Source organism: Apium graveolens, chromosome 1 (assembly GCF_009905375.1).
Source record: "Apium graveolens cultivar Ventura chromosome 1, ASM990537v1, whole genome shotgun sequence".
Taxonomy (NCBI): Eukaryota; Viridiplantae; Streptophyta; class Magnoliopsida; order Apiales; family Apiaceae; genus Apium; species Apium graveolens.
In genome coordinates this window covers 89,335,648-89,352,614 of record NC_133647.1, presented here as the reverse complement: position 1 = coordinate 89,352,614, position 16,967 = coordinate 89,335,648, and the positions used below count along the sequence as shown (strand labels likewise).

General features: G+C 35.2%; 1 protein-coding gene across 1 annotated transcript; it reads left to right on the top strand.

The window, feature by feature from the left end:
- Nucleotides 1-7,210: 7,210 nt before the first annotated feature.
- LOC141685324 (uncharacterized) lies at nt 7,211-10,345 on the top strand. The gene is made up of 4 exons (XM_074490453.1): nt 7,211-8,079; nt 8,229-9,389; nt 9,475-9,580; nt 9,707-10,345. The coding sequence occupies exons 1-4, from the start codon at nt 7,211-7,213 to the stop codon at nt 10,343-10,345; spliced, it is 2,775 nt and encodes a 924-aa protein (XP_074346554.1).
- Nucleotides 10,346-16,967: the final 6,622 nt, after the last annotated feature.

Genomic DNA, 16,967 nt, shown 5'->3' with positions numbered 1-16,967 from the left:
TACTTGTCAACATACGATAAGTTCAAACGAGTCTACTTGTCAACATACGATAAGTTCAAACGAGTCTACTTGTCACCAACTACATACATAAAACATCCAGTTTACGATAAGTTCAAAAGAAAAGAAAGGCGAGGACCTAGCTTGCACAATGTTTCATAAAATATTTTGCAAACTCAACCCTGATCTCGTTGATGTCATCCTCAGTGTAAACCAGGTTTGATCTACGCAGCCACTGAAAAATCATCCAAAATTTTGTATAAGTAAAATGTTCTGCCCTTATAAGAGTAAATACAAAGTGGATGAAAAGGCCCACAGATAGTCAATCGTCACCTTATTAGCAAAGTCCAGCTCCTTATCAAGAATGATTTCCATCATGTATCGCATCACAAACAGACCACAATCCTTGTTCCCGGTCTGCACTGGAACTCCCTAAAATATCAAACAAAAATTCATTTAAAATATCTAGTCTCCTTTAATAACATAATTAATATATGATCACAAAAATAAATAAATACCGCCATGTTCTCCCACAATACTTTCTTCTTCGGAACCTTTTTCAAATCCTCCTTGTACATTTTAATGGCACTACTGTTGGATTTTAATCGCAGCGGGGGCATGGCAAAATACTTTTACACATATAAAATCCGAATAAAAGCATATGAATCGTGAATAAAAATTCGAGGGATCGAATCTAACCTTTTAAAATAATTCGGAGACAACGATCAGAGATCCTTAGCAGTTGCTCCTCAAGTGTGAAGCACTCCACCGGTATCCACCAAGAAAACGATGTTAAGGAGGAGGAAGGAGGTGGAGAGAATTGGGTTTTCCAAACTTTTTGGGTTTTCGGGTTTGATGTGGGTTAGAATAAAATAGGGTCTATAATAGTGTATTTATAGGCAAAATTTTCAGCTGAAATTTTCCCATAAATAATATTATTATTATCCCATTTATTATTCTCATTAATAATTAAAATACCTTTAAATTATTAATCCTTTTTCTAAACACTTTAGAAATAATTCTCTCTTGATTTAATTTCCAAAAATTAAATCCTTTAATTAATAATATTAAGAACTTTTCTTAATTAATTTATAATCAATTAAATCTCATTTAATCAATTATTAAATTTGCCAATTAATTATTTATTTCACAAATAAATAATTATTAGCCATTATTAATTAATTCCTCCACCATTAAATCATTCTCTTTTTATGGTGTGACCCTGTAGGTTCAATATTAAGCCAGTAGTAGAAATAAATAATAATAAAACTATTTTATCATTATTTATATATATTCTCTAATTTATTAAATATGATTAATTAATTAATCACATTTATTCTACATCGTGAGTGATGCTTCTCAAGATATCGCGACTATCCGGATAATATGAATTCACTGCTTAAATACCAAGAACCTGTCAGTGAATAGTTACCGTACAATAAACTCCTTCTACCCTACAATGTCCCGATTAAATACAAGGCATGGATCTCATGTCAAGCCTATCTAATTCAATCACTTGCTTACCATTTACTATGCGTAGTTCTATGCAAATTAGAAACTCCTTTCTAATTTCATTCACTCTGGCCAGAGATTCCTGAACTAGCATAAGTGGATCAGCCTTGAACATTCGCTTCCTTCACTGGAAGGGGTAGATCCTTTATTGATCATACACTATCTTCGTGTACAAATTCCTATACCCAGAAGAGCCCTAATAATTGTCCCTGGAGACTAAGAACTAAACCAAAGCATAGTTCAGTGTACACAAGATGACTATGATGACCTCAAGTCTAAGGATACTTGTACAACTATCACTCTGCGAACAACCGCTGACACGTGAGTGAACTCCATCAGTTGTTCAGCTGTGCGAGTCATGTTCAGTGAACTTATTCTATAATAAGCACCTACATACTGGCTATAGTGTCACCACACAAATGTCTATGAGAACAGACATCCTTCATAATGAAGCAAGCATAGTATGTACCGATCTTTGCGGATTATTAATTACCAGTTAGTAATCCTATGACCAGGAACTATTTAAGTTTAGAGTTATCATCTTTTTAGGTCTCACTATTATGATCTCACCATAATCCATAAAAAGCTTTACTCTAAACTATGGTATATCTTATTTAAACACTTAAATAGATAGAGCCCGTAATAAAAACAAAACAAGTCTTTTATTAATATCAATGAAATTAAAACAGATTACATAAAAGTTATTCCTAAATCCTAATACACGATTGGACTTAGGACATATTCCTTTCAACTGCAACCAAAACGAGATATATCAAAACATAAAATAACCACTACAAAATACGGTTGGACAAGATTTATAAGTCAAGACTTAATAATCAAATTTTATAACGTGAACTCTTACTTGTCGACAACATCCACCCATTCTCCATTTGCAATTCGGCGTTTAAGAGGGTCCATATAGTAGACTACCTCTGCATCTGCATTGACAACTGTCAAGGTCCAGTGGTTGCTACGAAAAATAAACAGAGGTGCTTGTTAAATAGTAAAGCCTAAATTTGATGCTTTTTTGTCACCCAAACAACTTAAATATCATCAAAAAAATTACATTTCTATTGAATTAAAATCAACCTAAAAATTATTTAAACTCACTAATTGTGAAAAATAATCCAAAATGTGATACTAGTAGAGTGTAATTTACTATAATAAACATGATCAGGTATAACATCAAAAATTGAAGGCTCATACTGATAAAATTTAAATTCCGGTAAATAAATCAACTTTAAAACTGAACCTATACAATTATCATCAAATTTGAACTTTAAATATTATGAGGTTGAACTATACAATTTCCCCCATCTTAGAAACAAACCTAACATCTAGTAACAAAATTAATTAAATACTGTAAGGCATTTGATTACTTTTATATTAACTTCAAAACTGTCAAGGCATTTGATTACGTTTATACTGAACCAATGCAATTAATATAAATTTCAACAACAAATATTATCGAGTTTAACTATACAATTGAACCCATTCCTTAAAAATAAAAGCTAAATTCTTGAAAAAAATTAATAAAAAGCTGGCAAGGCTTAACAGCTTAATAGCTTGGGATAGTAAAAATACTTACACATCATTGTACGGCAGGAGAAAATGCTGCCCTTTCCTAGAATCTTTAAATCTTGTACACAATTCACGCGACCTCTGCACTGCACTGCCACATCCAAAGACACCGATTGTGCCCGGATCTACAAAGCTAATCATGTTGACCATCTTATGCTTCTTCACATATTCATTCAAAAAGCTACAAATTAAATTAAGTCGTCCTTAGTAAAGATTGTCATATTTATTCCAAGGCTATATACTCCGGAAAAAAAAACTTTGAATGAAAAGCTTACTGAATAAAAAGGCAAATGATAGAGCCGGTCTTTTCACCTCCAGAGCACACTGCATGTATATCAGATAAGAACATGATTTGCTTCTTTGTAAAGCCAAATGCTTCTTTGCTTAGCTCAAAAGAAATTGTTCGGCCACCACTCAAGGCTTCCTTTGCCCATGTCCACAAACGTTTCATTGCAGAAGGATAATTCGGACCAATCTGAACAACAAGCTCTGGTTCAACATCTTCAATTACTTTATACGTCTTCTTCATTTTCTTAGCATGGGCTTTCTTGGTTTTCTAAAACAATTGCAAACAAAAATAATTAAAAAAACAGACTAAACAAACACATAGTACATATATTAACCATACTAAAAAGGCATTCTGACCTTGGCGGCCAAAACATGAGAAGTACTGCTATTATTTCCTGCAATTATCATGTTTCTCGGCCATGCAATAAAAGTTCCTATGGCTTCTTCAACAGTCAAAATTTCATCCCCGATAGGGAAGGAAATCTTAGCATCTCCTTGAATGACTTTAGTGATAGACACCCTTGCGTTCTTTTCTCCAAGACTTACTCCATGGATAGTCTTCTCATGTCCTTCGGGAACGCGTACTTCATCAATTGTTGCACAAGCAACAATGTTGCTCAACGATCCAACAGCCAATCAGCATACAGAACCACCCGAAGAATCCACTTTCATTTCCTCAACAGCCCTTCCATTATCATCCTCACCCGCCACCTTTTTATTATCCTCAAGCTCCACCGCTAAATCCATAAACAAATTATCTATCAATGCCACATTTTTATGAACACCTACATCCACATCCACATCCATATCAACCCCACCCTTAGAGTGACAGCTTGCCTACTGGGAATTTGGTTTCGGACTACCATCATGTTGTACACCATTTTTCGATGAATGTGCATTGTATTTTTCAAATTCAGCAGCCCAAAATGCATCTCTCTCTTTCATAATTTTTGGAGTCTCCTCTGCCATGTACTTTTGAATTGCCTCACGTACCCTTTCTTCCACTATCCTTGCTTTTTTTCCCTCGGAAGATCAAAATAAACCGACTGCTTCACATGAATTCCCTGACCACGTACTATGCCTCCGTGCTCAGGCTTACCGAGCGCCATTGTTAACACATCATTAATACCTTCAACCTTAAGTTTTCCTTCCTTAACCTCCTCCTTCATCTTTTTCTACAAAAAATTCAGTAACATTTTTTACCATAAACACATACATCCTTTAAGCACATTCATCCTTTAATTAAAATATTACACAACTAACACCAATTTGTTTTTACTAGTTATAAGCACATTCATCCTTTAATATATTTAATTTAATAGATTCAATTGCAAGCACAAGAGACAACTTAGTTTACTTGGTGGTACAGGGGACCTAGTAAGTACATTCATTGACAAACTAATCCAAGGATAAAAAAATATTAAAATAAAATATTAACCAACACAGAATACAAAATCTAGACATTTAATATTATGAACTAATTTTCAATGTAAACATGTGTATTTGACTCTCTTAGTGAACAGGGGATTATTAAAATATATAATTAATTACTAATATTAAATATGATACAATCAACATGCTACTAGCAGTAAAGGCATACAAACAAATCATAAGTTAAACTAGAGACCACTAATTCGAATTATACATTGTAATAGAAAAAAATAAACTATAGAAAGGCTTCATGTGTATATAATTTATTAAAATTTAACTTTTGAAACTTCAGTTCTTTATTAAAAAATACACAAACATGTGCATCAAATAGAATGGACAATTATATTAATAACTTACAATTTCCTTAGCTTTTTCTGCAACTTTATCATTTAAAAAATTACCATCTTCGTCCATCCTTGCTAGGATCCAATTATAATTTTCTAAATTGAAAGAGTAATTTTCTAAATTGTTCGGGGTTGCCCGCAAGGGTTGGCTCAGCTGGTTAAAGAGGGGATAACTATCCTCTTGGTCACAGGTTCGAATCCCACGGGAGGAGAATTTATGATTATGCCTCCTGAGTTAGAGTCTGTCGCTAAATGCGGTTTACCTTGGTTCAAGTGGTTTGCAGGATATTGCGTGAGCCCGTAGGGTTTACCCAGTACGCACCTGAAGGGTAGCGGCTGCGGGTTACCTACAATAAAAAAAAATTATTCGAGGTTAAGGTAGGGTTTAAAGTATAATGTTTAGAATAATTGATGAATATGCTTAATAAGAAAGATTCGATTAATATAAAAACACATCGGAACATCTTTTCTAGAAAAGGTATCAATATTATATATGATAATCATATTCATATTCGAAGCACATCCATATGTTTAGATCATTGAAAGGGTGATTTAAACATCCGTACAATTGAATCGTCGAAAATATTTACAAATTTACAAAATATCGATAAACAGGGGATATCAACTCCAAAAAGTCGAACTTATCGCTAGTGAGTTATATGTAACAGTTTACAAAACAACTATTTAATCTAGTGTTGGGCAATAGTTTTTCAAAAACACCATTGTGTAAAATAATATATAGTTCGGAACTCCCAATTGTCGATACGATCAAGTTGTAAAAACAAATAACAAACTAAAGATAATTAGATGATTTATTTACCGATCGTTTAACACTAATAATATAAAAAATATTGAAATTGAAAATGATAATAAAGACATTCTAAACGATTCAAACGACACTAATATCTATTAAAGAACAACTTCACAATTTTTAATATAAATTTGATATTCTTATTACCGACATACTATTTTGTTAAAATAATTTGTGATCATTTATTTTTTAATAAATTATATAATTTATTCCTCTATATTAATTTATTCAAATACATAAAATCCAAATTATTGTGGTCCTAGAAAATAAATGAATTAATATTATTTAAAATATTTTAATTTATGAGCCATGTAATTCTTATATAACAATTTAGTTGAGACTTAAACATATTATTAATTACTTTTTATTTCAGACATATATTTGTTCAGACATATGTATCTGTCGGAACAAGAACATATTTATTTACTTGGTAGTTAGGTCGTTCATCCATGTCCCTGTGCTCTCAAATCCATAATACTCTCAAATCTATGCTCAAATTCGTGCTAATACTCTCAAATCTATGCTCAAAATCGTGCTCATACCCTCAAGTCCTCAAATCTAGATATCAAATCCATGTCACATCAAGATTCCAAGACATCAAGAACTCGGGTTTTAAATTTCTTTTCACACTTGAACAGGTAAGTACAGTCTTTTATGAAGTCGGGTTTATATGTACTCTCTTTTGAATTCATTTTGATGAATTCATTTTTTTGTGATTCTGAACTAGGGTTCATATTGATTTGGGGGAAATATAAAGACTTCACAATTCATTTTTAAGAAGCTATAAGGATAGGTAAGTACTCTAATTTATGAATTTGGGTTATATAAGTCCTCTGTTTTGAATTCATTTTGATGCTTTTTTTACTTCAATTAGGGTTCAGTTATAAAGATTTTGGGGAAATATATAGATTTCATAATTTAGTCTGAATTTGAGGTTCTATTCAGACTTTTAAAAGATGGATAGGTCATGGTTAAAAGCGCATAGAAGAACAAAAGAGTTCAAAAAGGAGTGGAAGATTTGTTAATATTTGCATTTGAGAATGGTTATAATGCAGAAAAAATCAGTTGTCCATGTGTAAACTGCGCACATAGTAAATCATGGAGAGCGCAGATAGTTAAAAACCATCTTTTTCAAAATGGTATTGATCAAACTTATACACGTTGGATATGGCACGGGGAGAATAATTCTGTAGAAAGTTCTAATGAAACCGACACTTCAGAATCTATCAATCAAGGCACCTCAAGAATGGGTGAACGTGACGAGGACGACGACGATGATATGTCTTCTGATGAAAGTTCTGACGAAACCGACACTTCTGATTTGATCAACCATGTTAAAGGTGAACATCAACCTCATTATCCTGGATGTGAGAGGTACACCAAGATGAAAGCTATGGTCCAGTTATACAACTTGAAAGTGAAGCATGGTATGTCTGATTCATGCTTTAGTGATATTCTGTTATTACTTGGCTCTTTACTTCCGGAAGGTAACAACATCCCTTCTTCCTTCAATAAAGCAAAAAAACCCTTTTGTGCATTAGGAATGGGGTATGAAAAGATACACGCATGTCCGAATAATTGTCTCTTATACCGTGGCGATTTAGATGAAGAACAGACTACTTGTCGCGTATGTAAGGCCTCTAGATGGAAATTGAACAAAAAAGGAGATGAACTTGAAGGGGTCCCTGCTAAAGTTCTATGGTATTTCCCGCTGATACCAAGATTACGAAATTTATTCAATACACCTCACATTGCAAAGGACATGACGTGGCATGACACCGATCGACAAAAGGATGGTAAAATGAGGCATCCAGCTAATTCAATAACATGGAAGGATGTCGACCAAAAATGGCCTAATTTTGTATCAGAGACTAGGAAACTTCGATTAGCTTTATCTTCCGATGGTTTCAATCCTTTTCATGGAAACCGTACTGATTACTCAAGCTGGCCTGTTTTGCTATCAATTTATAACCTTCCTCATTGGCTTTGTATGAAGAGAAGGTATATTATGCTCTGCTTGTTAATATCTGGACCGACTGAGCCTGGAAATGATATCGACGTATTCCTTCAACCACTAATAGAAGATCTGCAAGAGTTGTGGCGTGGGAAACAAATGTACGACGCTTATAAGAAAGAGTCTTTCATGCTTAGGGGCATTTTATTATGGATAATAAGTTAAATCCTGCCTTAGGGAACTTGTCAAGAAATGTTATTAAAGGGTATAATGCATGTACTATTTGTATTGATGAAACAAAAGCTACTAGGTTGGTTAATTACCGTAAGACGGTGATTATGAGGCATCGAAGATGGTTGCCCCGTAATCATCCTTATAGAAGGCAGAAATCAGCTTTTGATAACACTATGGAGAAGGGGGTCACCCCTGTTTCATTAACTGGAGAAGAGGTTTTTCAAAGAGTACAACATTTAAGGTCCCATGTATTTGGAAAGAAACAACAGCAACCACGATGGAAGAAAGGTGAACCTCGACCTGTTTGGAAAAAGGTTTCAATATTCTTCCAACTTGAGTATTGGGAATTTTTGCCAGTTAGGCATGTTCTCGATGTGATGCACATCGAGAAAAATATATGCGAAACCCTGCTTGGAACTTTACTAAATATATCGGGGAAGATAAAAGATAGGGAATCTGTCCGTCTTGATATGGCTGAAATGGGAATAAGAACGGAGCTGAGACCAAAGATTCCTGGAAAGAAAGAAAAGGTACCGTTGGCATCATGGAACTTAACGCATGCAGAAAAAAAAACAGTTCGCTCATCATTTCTTAAAATGAAGTTGGCAGATGGATTTTGTTCAAATATTAAGAATCTTGTAAACATGGAAAATCTTCGGCTTGTTGGAATGAAATCTCATGATTGTCACACGATATTGCATCATTTGCTTCCAATCTCAATTCGATCAGTATTACAAAAACAAGTCAGGTGCACAATTATTAGGTTTTGCCTTTTCTTCAAGGCAATTTGCAGTAAAGTGATCGATGTAGACAAGTTGGAAAAAATGCAGAGTGAGTTAGTGGAAACATTGTGCCAGCTTGAAAAGCACTTTCCCCCTTCGTTCTTTGATGTGATGATCCATCTCTCAGTTCATCTCGTGAGAGAGGTTAAACTTTGTGGGCCAATATTCCTTCATTGGATGTATCCCTTCGAGAGATATCTAAAAGCATTTAAAGGATATGTACGGAACCCGGCTCATCCCGAAGGGTGTATTGCTGAGGCATACGTTGCCGAAGAGGCGGTGGAGTGTTTGGTGAATTTTGAAAAATCTACCGTAGGAGTGTCTCAAAATGCAAAGTATGAGCAGAATGCAAGACCTCTATCTGGTGCAACATTGATAAAGCTGAGCGATGAGGACTTGAATCTAGCACATTTGTGTTTTCTCCAAAATACAACTAACATTAGACCATATTTTGAGTAAGTTAGTGATATTTAAGTGTGTGTTATTTCATTATTTTCTGCACTTTGATTAATATACTAAAGAAAGTGATTTTTCTCGCAGCGAACATATGGCATCTTTGATGACAAGATACCAACAACATGAAAATGATGAAGTCTGGCTTAAAAACAAGCAAAATGCAGAATTTCACAAATGGTTCAGGAAAAAGGTATAATTGTTATTTGAATAAAAACATCATAAATAGGCCTAGTTTATATTTTTCTGGTAAATGTATTTGTTATTTGTTTATTCAAGCAAACCTCATAATTAATATTTATCAATTTGTTTTAAATAGATTGAATCAGAATTGTTGGATGCCCATAACAACATACCTGAGGAGATAAGGTGGATTGCTGAAGGGCCCAACAAGAATGTCCCTACATTTAGCAGATATAGAATCAACGGTGTTACGTTTAGCACCAAGGAGCGTGATGACACTCGACAAGTTCAGTGTAGTGGTGTCTGTGTCTTTGCAGATACAATGCTTGTACAGGGTAAGGAGAAGAATATTGAACATACTTCACAGACCTACTATGGAGTTATAACAAGTATATGGGCGTTGGACTATAACAAATTTAGAGTCCCAATATTTCATTGTAATTGGGTAGATATGAACCAGGGGGTTAAGGTAGATGACTTGGGATATACAATTGTTAATTTGAACAAATTAGGTTTCATAAATGATCCGTTCGTACTAGGGAAACATGTTAAGCAGGTTTGTTACATTGATGATCCTCTTGAAAAACATTGGTATGTCGTGTTGAAATTACCAGAAAAGAACTGTTATAAACAATGTGACGATGAAAATGATGGATCAGTAGAAATAGAACTTGAGAATGAGCTGCACTTGCCAATGTTTCCCAATGTTGACGAACTTGATGAGGAAAAAGCTAGTTATATGCGGGACGAAGATGAATGGATTCAACTCCCATGATGGTAAAAATTACCTTCTTTTAAGTTAAATTGTCTAGAAAATTACCCCAGCATGAGTTACCTCTCTTCCTTCTATAATTTATTTATTCGTAAATCTTTTTTTATTTCTCGAATTATTATTTGCCAAAATTTGATAATTTTAATTAATCAGTGTCAATTACGATTACTGTTTTAATATATATGAAGTTAGCAGTTTTTAAATTTTTATAAATGATTTATCATACTGGAATTTGTCATTTTTTAATTTATCGCTCCCTTTTTCTTGATTGTTTGGACTGCCTGGCATTTATATGTTGGATTCAGTGTCATCTAATTATTGGACAGTAGTGTTGATGGGCCATAAACCCTGTTAATCTTAAATTTGTAACCATGTTCAGTTTTTTTATTTTTCTTTCAGTGACCAATGTGATTATTGAGCCGGATTTCATTGTTGCCCGTTTTTGCCCATTTTCGTGGAAAAGCCTGTTTGATTGCATTATTGGTTTTATGGACATGCCTAATTAAAACAGTTGGTCGCTTGTCAAGGTTTTGGTTGGAATTCTGATCGCATAAGGTGTTCAATAAATGATACCCTGCTTCTTCTCTGCCAACAACTTGTTACTGGGGGTGGAGGGTTACCAGCACCTTCTTCCACTGTCTTCAGCTGGAGGAATTTGGTCCAAGTCAGCTGGTGACGATTAAAAAACGGGAACTTACTGCCAATGAAAAGACCCTGGTCTAGCTGCAGAAAAAGTCAAGAACACGGGTATTAGAAAGACACAGTGAGGAAGAAAATACTCAATAATCATCTAACATCAACTCATCAAGTTTCTTCAAAAAATACTCTTGATATTTTACTTATTTATGAACTTTTATCAATTTGCTTACCTGGAATACATTTCTTTCACCCACAATTGCTCCATTGACAAACTTTGTGTTGTCTCTTGTTATATTAGCCTGTAAGAATGCCATTTGGTCAATGCCAGTGCCACTGAGGGTTGTCGTAGGTCCATCAGCACTTACGCCTCCACTTGGCAACACCCTTTGCCCAGCTGGACATATATTACTGCTTTCATCTTGTGTTGTTATCTCTTCCATCACAATTCCATAAGTGAACTTGCTTTGACGAGTGAAATTCTGCAATAAGTAATTATTTGTTGGGTGTGATAAGTAAGCTTACATGTCACACCCCCAACTTAAACAGCAAAATAAATATAGCTATTACAATATTTTAAAAGAAGAATACACAACCAAATCCAAGATCTTACAGTTTAGGGTTTGGAACAGCCCAACACTACCAACTATTACATCTGATTACAAATACCGAGTCCTCACACATCTATTATTACTTATTCTACCTGAGCTCAAACATAAGCATCAGCATCACAGGTCTTACGGGCAGTCTGCTTGAATCTAACCATAGCTGCTAGCTGTAATATCAGGGTAAAGCAAGAAGTGAGCCAAATGCTCAACAAGTGCTAACAGTACGACACAAAGCATAAATCGATATATACTTTTAAGAATGTCAATGGAAAGACATAACTAATGATAACGAGAGATAAACTATGAGAGATGGCATCATTTTGCTTGTATCAAAATAATTTTAAAATCATGTCTTAATCAAAATCATTTTATGACGCTACGGATTACAGCCGGTGATCAGCCGCGAAGTAATCCCGAACCTCACTGGGTTCTAAAACATTAACGGGAATCCCTTAGGCAACTTTTAAGCCTAATATAAGTGTGGAAAGGACTCGCGTCTCAGTCCAGATCCACTATTCAAGAAAACATTTATCCCCCTTTGAGACTAAAAACCCACCTTTTATGTATTTCAAAAGCTGATGCCGAATTGTAACAAAATCTCTTTTAACAGTAAATATTTTTATTAAGGGATTATAGTTTAACTCAAATCACGGGAAATATGGTACTAAATCTCAGGGCCATGATTCACAAAACTTTACTCTATTAGGGTAACCAAAAGGTTTTCATATGTCAGAACTTGGACAGGAAAGTATGGTGAGACTAATGGATAATATGAAAGGGTAATGCCAAACTGGGCTCAAAGCAATGGTTTCTCATCAAGGTACAGGTGTTGGATCATTAAGAAGATAAGCTTCACGAATACTATGGGTGTTAAGGTAATGATCTCTAGCTCAGGATGAATGTATATGTATCAGAATTGACAAGCTTTAGGATAGGAAAAAGGGTATCAATCAATGAGGAATCATGTTGGTAAGTTTCTGACTATCAGAGTTCAAGGTAAGATTCTATAGGGGTTCAAGTATCAGGATGAGATATCAATACTTAGGAATCAACAGCATGCTAATCAAGAGGATCAATCAAGTAATATAACAACTCTTTATTTTATCATCACATTTAACTATCATGAAAAAGACTTTTGAACTACTTGCAATACATACTTGAGGGTTCATGGCATTTCTATATAATTCGAAGATAAGCGAGAGATACGCTTGATTTAGACATATCAAAATGACTCAGGATAATTGTATCGATAAATATGAACTGTTTATAGTAAATATGAAGGTCAAGTTGAATCACTTGCCTTGAGATAGGCTGGTCTGGTCTGACTGGTAGGAGCAACAACTGGAGCTTCACTCGACCTTTATGGCAAGTTTTCCCTCGTCTCGAGATCCTACATAAATAATAATAATCCTCATTATAATATATTCTCACTAACTTAACCTATTTATAACTTGAAATTAAACACGGATGGCACTTAGGCCTATAGGCACTTAATTTATATTCACCTTTATATTTCAAATGTACACACGTAGCCACATAATCACATATCGTATATTAATACCAAATAACACCATAATGCAACACTAGGCTTGGATGATCTCGACTCACCACTTAAGTCACTTGGTCGCTAAACTAAACATAGTCTTGTAATTTTGGCTTCCTAACTCGATGTGCCTTTCCTAAATTATCCAAAACCTATTGACCCTCACTTGTGCCTTTTGCTCTAATGACCTTATACTATCTTAAAACTATGGTGGTCGACCTAATACTCACTTCTAAGTGTTCTAAAACTATGTGATAAGTGAAAGTGCTCACTGGTGCAAATTTCAGAATGATAACTATGGTTTCTTGAGTACATTAGACACTCTTAAACTACAAGTTTTCCTTCAAAACTTTTACATAAGACTCTCCTGACCTAAGGGCTTCTCACAAACTTGATGTGGCTCAAGGGCCTGGCTTGGGCCTTCTTGGGCCTAAGCTAAAAGTCCAAGGTTCCCCTGTTTTTCTGGACAGAAAATGCCCTGACTTGAATTAACTTGTGACACATGGTTCTAACTCATATCCTATGAACTATGGTTGGAAAAACTTCTCTGACACTCCCTCTAACTAAGGCCCAATTGGGACTAATGAGGGCCTACCCATGACATGGTCAAATCTCCCTATTTCTAAGTTGCAACAAAACTGTCCCCTGCTGGACAGATTTTGTTATTCTACTTGTGCACCTAACCAAATGACATGCAAACCTCTAACCAACTCCTAAAACCTTTTATATACTCCCAATAATAACTTCTGGTAGCTTGGGCCTCAAAGTACACACCAATGACATGGTCAAAACTCACTCTAAACCTCAGGGTACTAAACTGATTTTCTGCAGAAACTATAATTCTCATTTCTCCAAGGTTTTGACTTGATAAACGCAACTACCAACAACCCAATACTCAAACCAAGACCTAAACATGGTATTCTACTGAACTAACTCCCTTATTCTCAAAATAACCTTGGTGTGATCATCCTTACCTAAGGTACAATTATGGCAAAACAAGAGAATCTACACTTCACAAATCACAAATCTTCAAGCTTTTGAAACAACAAGGTATGCATTTTTTATAAAAGATAATCACGAATTATTACCATGCAACAAGAAGCATAAATCAATATTAACACATTATACCTACTGAAATTAAGGCTCACTAACAAAATCTTTCCAAATGATCAAAATCTTACAACATTCTAAGAGAAATCCTTATGCAAGCATGCCTTCGGGTTTTTCAAACCAAAACAACACATTTTCTACATATGTTCTTTCATAAAATTGACATGCAAGCCTAGCATAAGATATACCTAGATGATCACTTAGCATGCAAAGAGTTTTATCAAATTTTCACCACAAAATTCAAGTCATTATCACATAAACATGCAAGAATTGATCAAAACAATAAGAATAATTTCAAGGATCATTCATTCGGCTCCCATATGGTCATGGCCGAATGAAATGGATGGAAATGGCCATTAAACCATCAAGAGTTTCCTTCTCAAGACTTGGCATTTATCCATTCCTTGTAGTCCTCTCAAAAACAACCTTAAATCCATAAGAATCAAGATTGTATTTTGAGTTTCACTAAAACCTTTACATGCAACCCTTAAACTTAAACTTTCTACTCAAAACTCTTTGAAATATATATAGACAACATGTAGGGAGCAAGATTACTTGAATATAAGATGGATGTTTGAGTGAAAGAATGGAGAAAAGAAAGGGGATGGGGGCTTCGGCTATGGTGATTGCCGAGAGGGAGGAAAAACCGAGAGGTGAGGGAGGAGGGAGGGAGGAGAGAGTGAGGGTGGAGTGTGGAGTGGGGTGAATGATCACAACACTTTGTACTTTGGGTTTTTATGATTTTGATTGATTGAAATAAGTTAGTGGAAATGAGAATTGACAAGATTAACCTTCCCACATACTAAGACCATTTTGCATGCAAGGACAAAGGAGTAATTTGGTTAGCAAGATGAGAGTTAGTGGGGTTGTAATTATCCTTTTTAGCCCTTTAGTTGAATAGAAGAGAGTTTGCATGCAAGGTTATTCATGTAATTCGATAAATATAACAACTAAAATTTATAATGATTTATTTTTATAAAAGAAAATACAAGTTCAAAAATTATAAAATTTATACCATAAATTAACTTGGATTTTTAGAGACTTTATAAAATCATTTTCAAAATTTGTGAACAAAATACCTTTTAAAAGAAAATTTTTCCAAAGCTTAGAATATTCCTTATAAATCAAAAATAAAGAAATTAAATAAACTCTTGCTTTGAAAAATCATATACTACACAAAGCAAATTTATAATGCAGAAATTTTCACTCACACTAGCGTACAATCATTGAATATATTTTCATTTGACTTTAATATTATACCAAATGCATAAATAATATTACATAAAATGCCGGTCGTAACATCCTCTCCCCCTTAAGGGATTCTGTCCCCAGAATCTAAGAGAAAAGATGAGGATGCCAGGAACGCATATCAGACTCTAACTCCCAAGTCGACTCTTCGACCTTAGGGTTCCTCCAAAGTACTTTTACTAACTTTACCGACTTATTTCTAAGACTCTTCACTTGCCAGTCGAGTATTTTAACCGGTTGCTCCACAAATGACAGGTCTGCCTGAATTTCTACAGGTTCATATTATATCACATGGCTAGCATCAGGATTGTACTTCTTAAGCAACGACACATGGAACACATTATGCACATGCTGATACTGAGGTGGTAAGGCCAACTCGTAGGCCACATTTCCCACTTCACTCAAAATCTCAAAAGGACCTATGTATCTAGGTGCTAACTTCCCTTTCTTGCCAAATCTCATCAACCCTTTTTTTAGGTGACACCTTCAGCAACACAGCTTCGCCAATTTGGAATTGAACGTCCTTACGCGCTGGATCCACATACTTCCTCTGTCTATCTTGAGTAGCAAGCAACCTTTTCTGAATTAACTTGACCGAGTCATGCAACTGTTGTACCAATTCCGAGCCGAGAATTCTTCATTCTCCTACTTCATCCCAACTTGTTGGTGATCTACACTTTCGCCCGTACAAAGCTTCGTATGGTGGCATGCCGATACTGGAATGATAGTTGTTGTTGTAAGAGAATTCAATCAACGGCAAGTGATCGTCCCAACTTCCTGCAAAATCGATTGCGCAACTGCGTAACATGTCTTCAATTGTTTGAATTGTCCTTTCACTCTGGCCATCAGTCTGCGGGTGGTACGCCGTGCTCATATTCAACTTTGTGCCAAGACATTCCTGAAATTGCTTACAGAATCTCGAGTTAAATCGGGAATCTCTGTCTGAAACTATTGATACGGGTACTCCATGCCTTAGTACGATTTCGCGCACATAAAGATGAACCAACTTGTCCAATGACGACTTCTCGTTTATTGGAAGGAAATGCGCCGACTTCGTAAGACGATCAATTATAACCCATATTGCGTCATGCCCGGATTTCGTTCGCGGTAGTCCTACTATAAAGTCCATAGCGATATTTTCCCATTTCCACTCTGGAATCTTCAGGGGCTGAATTAATCCGCTTGGTCGTTGATGTTCTGCCTTTACTTTCTGACAAGTATAGCACTTCGCAACCCATTCTGCCACGTCTCGCTTCATATTTGGCCACCAAAAGTTCTTCTTTAAGTCTCGATACATCTTGGTGCTTCCCGGGTGGATTGAAAATTTCGAATTATGGGCTTCATGGAGGATCTTATTCTTTAATTCAGGTACATGGGGAATCCATATTCTGGATGAAAACCTTAGTATCCCTTGCTCATCCCTTTGAGTATTAATCTCCTCTCCAGATAACTGATTCTTCTCTTTTTCCATTACTTCCTC